At 48.5% G+C, this 6,373-nt stretch overlaps 1 protein-coding gene and 1 long non-coding RNA gene across 5 annotated transcripts in view; both read left to right on the top strand.

The window, feature by feature from the left end:
* MTCH2 (mitochondrial carrier 2) overlaps window positions 1–6,373 on the top strand; it is a 212,069-nt gene that overhangs the window by 12,422 nt on the left and 193,274 nt on the right. Inside the window, exons 12-13 of one of the 4 annotated variants that reach the window (XM_065594495.1) lie at window positions 5,083–5,158; window positions 5,421–5,615. The exons of the other annotated variants lie outside the window; for them this stretch is intronic. Of the exons in view, the coding sequence (XP_065450567.1) occupies window positions 5,083–5,158; window positions 5,421–5,507 (163 nt within the window). The 3' untranslated portion in view covers window positions 5,508–5,615. Of the gene's footprint in view, window positions 1–5,082; window positions 5,159–5,420; window positions 5,616–6,373 lie in introns of those variants that run through there. 4 annotated transcript variants of the gene reach the window in all.
* On the top strand, window positions 7–1,739 carry LOC135983348 (uncharacterized). Its single transcript, XR_010600933.1, has 2 exons — window positions 7–367; window positions 792–1,739. It is a non-coding gene; the product is annotated as an uncharacterized LOC135983348 (long non-coding RNA).

Raw genomic sequence — 6,373 nt, 5'->3', positions numbered from 1 at the left:
TGTGCATTGTATTGCTCACCAGAAATCTTGTGATGATGTTACAAGAGGAAATGTTTTGGCGGTTGTTATTGCCAAACCGGCGGCCCTTTCCGGGTCTCCGGCTCCATTTAATCCTGGTTTCTTTATTTCAGTCCCCCTCCATGTCTAACACCCTCCAAGATTTAGCTCTCATGCAAGATTCAACCTCCGAGCATGAGAAAGACCGATGGAGGTGGGATGATTGTTCTTTACATCCTGATGCCTTGTGGCGCTCCCCAGACGGCCGCTTGGTGGCACCCAAGGTCTTGCTCACCAGTCTTACTGGCGTGTCCCATGGAATGGTGCTCGTGAGCAAAGGGGGGATGATTGCATCAGTACTGCAACATTGGTATGCCCCAAATTTTTTCATAATGGCGCAGCAGTAATGTAACTCTTGCCCTATCTACCTAGCCCACGACAGTGGCAGACCAGTATGAGCAAAACCAGCTGCTCACCCCACCCCGTGGGGACCCTTTGTGAATATCCAGACTGATTTTATCAATATGCCAAAATGTTGTTCTTATGAATATGTTCTTGTTTGTGTTTGTACGTATTTCGGATGGATAGAGGCCTACTCTTGTGTCAGGGCCGATTCCATCACAGTGGCTAAAAGATTGTTAAAAGAGTTTATCCCCTGGTTTGCTCCACCTGTCTCTATCAACAGTGACCGAGGCACCCATTCCACAGGCCGGATTATGCAACAGGTTTGCAAGGCCCTTAACATCACCCAACAGCAGGCACCAATGAAACGTGTCAGGTCTCTTTATACACAGGTGGAAGAAGCATTACTCAAGGATCCTGAGCAACCCTGCCATTTGCTGGAACCAGGAGACTGGGTCTACATAAAGGTCCATCAGCGAAAGACTGCCCTGGCCCCACGCTGGAAAGGTCCGTACTAAGTTCTGTTAACTACCAACACCGCTGTGCAGAGCCAAGGACTGACTGCCTGGAGCCATGCTTCGCACTGCAAAAAGGCTCTTCTGCCGCGAGATGGTTCTCTGATTGATATGCAGGCTATCGCTCCTTCTGGTGCTGCTGTTCCTTCTGGACAGCAGAAGAAAAGGACAAGGTGACGTGCTAGTAATTTACTAAAATTTTGTTCAGAAGAATTATTTGTCAAAGTGCAGAATAGTTCATATGAGCGAACAATTGAGTGAAAAACAAATGGGTCGGTGGAAATAGAAATATATGATCTCACTACAAATGACTCCCAGGAATCAGAAATTGAGATTGATGGGTTCTATGACGGGGTAGATATGATGGCCGTTCCTTGAATTTGCAGTATGTTAGATGAAAGAGGCCCTTACTGTTATTTGGTCCCCCAATTAGTAAATAATCAAACATATACCCAAAGAGTTTGTTCAGCCACCGGAAATTTTACCTGTACCGAAATAATTCCAGTAACATTTTTACAACATTCAACTGATTAATTCTCTCCAGCCTCTGCAGAGTTAACTTCTCACTCTCTTTCCTTAAATCACTTGCTTATCTCTCAAAATAACACCTTAATCAACTCAGATTATACCATTCCAAGTACTGTTTCAGGGATTTAAATTCCCCATGTCTGCATTTATTCCTTTTTTCACTCCTGCCACTATGCCCTCAAGGCTGTTTTCCATTTCTTTTTTCTGTTGCCTGCCTGCTTGTCTGGGCCCAGTCCTGCTTTTTTCGCTGAACCGTTTCTTATCATGGGCACAGGCTTTGTTTCACTACCAATTCAGCAAGGAGGGTGGGCTCCTTAATTAGCCCCCACCCCCTCCTGGTCCCTTTCCTTTTCATAATTACCCCACGGGGTGCTCTCCTCGTAGTTGGGGGTGCCGTACATATGTTAATGAAGAAGAGAATTCTTGGTTTCTTTGCAGTTATTCTAAAGGAAAATGGGCCCATTTCCAAAGGAATGTCTGTAAATAATCCAGGCAAAAAGGTTATTTAAGTGAAATAATTTGACTAAGAACAAGTTAGTCAAATTTGCTAAAAGAACACTCCTGGTTTTTGGAGGTTTATGATGAATTGGTGTTGCTTTAAATAATAGCACTAAAATCAGTTTGAATCTTCTATTCCAAGTTGCAAAACCAAGAAACACTTTTGCCAGACACAGGTAACTAGTGTTGTTTATCTTTGGTATTTAGCATTCAACCCTTAAGGTAACTCAATGCTTTACAAAATTTAAACTGTTTTAAATAAAGACCAAAGTCGTGGCTGCAGCAGGGCAGGCAAAGTCAGGAGAATGGGAAAAGATTTTAAATCTGTTTTTTGGTAACAAAATAGCAGATAAGAGCTGTAGTAAAAGAGAGAAAGACTGTGCCCCACACTGAGCCATAAGGTGGCTCTGTGTAATCAAACTGTCCCTTTGCCAAAGGGAGCCACAATAGGTTGCGTTTTCCTTTTCAAATCAATGTGTGTTTTGGAAGCAGGAGTTAAAAGTTAAAGGTAATCAAAACTCTGCTGAAAGTTGATTGTGTCCCTTTTAAGAGAGAGTCTCTGAGCTGCTGATAGCTTTGAATCCAAACTGTTAAAGGTAAAAGCCATTGAAATCTGGCCTGCCTATAGAACAAACCCAGGAAAATATGGGGCTAATTCCTCTGTTTTGCCTGCAATCAGCAAGGGTATTTGTAAAGAAAGGAATATTTTAAGCAATAATCTGCCACCCCCCCCCCCAAAAAAGGGGTAGAAACATGTTCTTTTTGTTTTTCAGAAAATCAGGAAAAGCTGATACCAGCTGAAGAACAACCCACGATACCATGAATTTACATTCACAATAGAAATTGTGTTTTGTGTTCTATGTTGTCTTGTGTTGTTTATATTGTTGCTAGCACTGTTGTGTATCAAATGCTGTAGGGAAACCTCTGGAGTTAGCAGACAACATATTGGGAGAAATTGGTTTTGGAGCAGGGATTATAAATACTGTAGACTTGGAGGTAATTAAGAATCAATTATGCTCTCTGTCCCAGAACAGCCTAATACAAAAACAAATGGAAATGAAAAATCATACTGCTATTGCACATGGGATGTACTGAAATGCAAATACTTGCTTTGTCCACCTTGGAATACAAAATGTTTTGGGTAATATCAGGAAATACTAAGGTTTTAAGACACTTGCTAAAGCAAAGCAAAAGATCACTGTTTGATACTTATCAATATAAATGAATGCAGTATGTTTCTAGCATAGTAAGGCCAGACCCTTTAATTGGGGGAATTGTTGTCAAAATCCCACACCAACAGGCTCTGGAAGCAAAGATATGGAAAGCTAGCCCACTCCCCACATCACACATGGTATCCTTCTGGCTACCCTGGACCTCGAGCCAGTGGGCTGGGGAGGGAGGGAAGCGATTGAACACAAGAGGTTGTAACGAGTGGACTCCTCAAAAGTGGGTGTGCTTGTCCTTGCCTGTTGCTCCAGAGCCCTGTAGTAAAGACATTTTACTAGGATCCTGTATGTGGGATGAATTGGATAATGAGATTAAAGTACTGTATAATGGGCAATGGGTATGTGTTAATTGCTGGGAAGAAGTCTTTTGGGAGGATGGAAGTGTTAGCAACCCGCTAGTAGGCAAATGTAATGTAAGTGTTGTGTTTACCAATAATCACATTTACTATTTGCCACAACCAAAAAGTCTCAGCTTTGCCCAGTTGAGGAAGGAGGTATGTAAAACCCGTGAAGCCGTAGAGGCCGCTTTAAATAAGAAAAAGGACAAGCGTAAGGGATCGTCAGTAAAGACATCTGGGGATAGCAAATTGAAGACAAGCTAATGTTGCAAAAGCTTAATTAATTAATGTTGCAGGAAGGCGGCCCACACTCTGGACGCCAAGTGGGTGGGTCTGTACTCCATTGTAAATCACATCTCCCTGGTAGTGTACCAGCTTCAGCTACCAGGCAAATTGAAATGGGCGCATGCCAATCAACTCAAAGCATATGTTTCCCCTAGATTTCTGGTCATGGCATTGTGGTCCTCGGTCGTGGGACAGCCACCTGCCTGGACCATCCGGGTTTCCAGCTATCCATGGGATTATCTGGATAATTATGATTTTGAGAAGGGAGAATACCTCCAAAGACTCTCCCCGGCTTGAGCTGCTGATGGGGCCCGAACCATAGTGTGGTGGGAGGCTGGAGGGGAGAAGCCTTGGAAACAGTGCATAGTCCGGATAGACACAGCAGGGCCACAGCAAAATACCAGAACAGGAGCGGTGGGACCGCTCTTGCTGCTTCAAGCCTGCAAAATTCGTCAGGGTAGGATCATGTATGTATGGTGGCACATATCTATGGGCATCCTCGGGTGTCCGACGCTTTTGTCCTCCTTTGTTAATTTTACCACTGTTCAGGTGAAAGAAAAGGTCAATTATCCATTGGCGGGGGAAAGGGGGCAATTGTGGCTTAGCATCCTGGGAATGTGGCATCACGTGTTACCTGGGATTGGGTCGTCCATCGTGACGTGTGGGAGGTGGCTTCCCCCGCAATAACACAGCTAAGTGGTATGTGCTGACTGCAGCCGCTGACTATCAGCACATATGGATTGCAGAGGGCAACACCTGGCAACTTTGGCCTATGGAGCCCCTCAAATAATGTGTAAAGAAAAGACGATGCCAGGCTACTTTTATGAGGTGGGTCAACACATCTGTTGGGAAGGGGAGGTATCGGGATAGGCCCCCACTGCAGCACATCTGTTTACCAATATCTCAGTGTGTGTTTGGACAGCCACTGACCCCAGGGTGCCTCTCAATTTACTGCTAAGATCACGAACACAAAATTTTTTGTGCATTGTCCCGTGGTTATGCAAAGTATGGTTAATATCTCTAACTATGTTGTGTTTAATTTTTCATGAATTACACCCAATGTCTTCCTGCCCTTGACACACACCTGGAAACAACAAACCGTATCCCCCGGGCGACTGGCTCCTGCAGAGGCCATGGTGGGGCGCAGCTTGAGCTGTGTTTGCAGGCTCGGAGCAGGGCTGTGTCCGTGCCGGAGCACGGTGGGCTTGTGGCCCAGTCCCCATGCGAGGGGGGGCCCCGGGGCACATGGGACACAGCTCACTGCTACTTCCTGCCCCCTCTCCTCTCTTGCAGGCTGGCTGGTGGCTTCCCCCCCTACGCACCCAACTACTCCTCCTGGTTAGACTGCTGGAGCCAGCTGCTCAAGGAGGTACGTCCCGGCCTCGCCCCGGCCCCATAGCGCAGCGACACCATGTGTGGGGCAGCCGTGCCTGGCACTCATCTCAGGGTGGGGGTTATAAAAGGGCTGGGAAGCGCTGGCCCTGCTGTGTGGGTAGGAGGGCTGGTGGTGGGGAAGGGCCAGGCAGACTGGGGCCTGGGTGACAGGCAGAGGGAAGCTGCCCGGGGCAGGGCAGGGCAGGGCAGGGCAGGGCAGGGCACCCTGACAGCCGTCTCCTCTCCTCTCCATGCAGGGGAACATGAACCGAGGCAATAGCCTGTTTTTCTGGAAGGTGCCTGCGGGGAAGCTGTACGTGTGGGAAGATAAGCGGTTCCGCTGAGGCCGGAGCTGGGCGAGGGGCCCGGGGCCGGGCCAGATGCACTGAATGATGGGGGAGTGGTGATTTCTATACAGTTTTTTAAATTATGATTCAATCTTGGGAAATGGAGACTGTGTACAGGTCTGAGGGTCGAAGTCATGGGGAAACGCAAGCCGGCAGGCTGGGGTGGAAGCACTGCTCTGGGGGGAGAGCTCCCTGGCTGGCGGGGGTTGGGGGGCGCTGTGCCCTGGCTGGGGGCAGGGCTGGCTCTACCCGGGTCTGCCTGCAGATGTGCCCGCCCTTCTCTGCTGTCGGTTCAGGCTGTGAAGGAGACACCCCACACTGGCCTGGTGCCCCCGGCTGGGACCCACAGCGCTGCTCCCTGTCGTGGCTCCCCAGACTCAGTGCTAGGCCCCAGCTTTTAAACCACTCCTTGGAGGAACCCTGTGACGTGCCAGACTCTCTTCCTCCAGGACCGAGCACACAGCTCCAGCCCCCCTGCTTCACCCCACGAGCTCTGCCCGGCACATCCCACTGAGACAGACCCCTGGAGAGACCTGGCTGCTCTTTGGGGACCAGTGTCCCCAGCCAGTGTTTGCAGTGACATCCCAAAGCCTTTTCTACACAGCACACAGTTTATTGGGCCCCTGGAACCCGGCCTGGGAGGTCCCTGGGGAGCAGAGAGAAGTGAAGGTGAAGACACAGGCGAGGGCCCCACCCAGCCAAGCTGCTGAAGAGCCAAAAATAGATCCTGTCTCCATCTCTTTCAGTCCTAGCCGGGAGCTCCTGAGTCCCACCGAACGCCAACTCCTCTTCTGTGTGGAGCCTCCATTGATCTGGGCTGGTTTTGATCCTGAACGCCGAGTTCCTGCCCCCAGCCATGTGAC

This window comes from Chrysemys picta, chromosome 4 (genome assembly GCF_011386835.1).
Source record: "Chrysemys picta bellii isolate R12L10 chromosome 4, ASM1138683v2, whole genome shotgun sequence".
NCBI lineage: Eukaryota > Metazoa > Chordata > Testudines > Emydidae > Chrysemys > Chrysemys picta.
The sequence above is the reverse complement of the archived record's forward strand: the minus strand, read 5'-3'. Positions and strand labels throughout refer to the sequence as shown.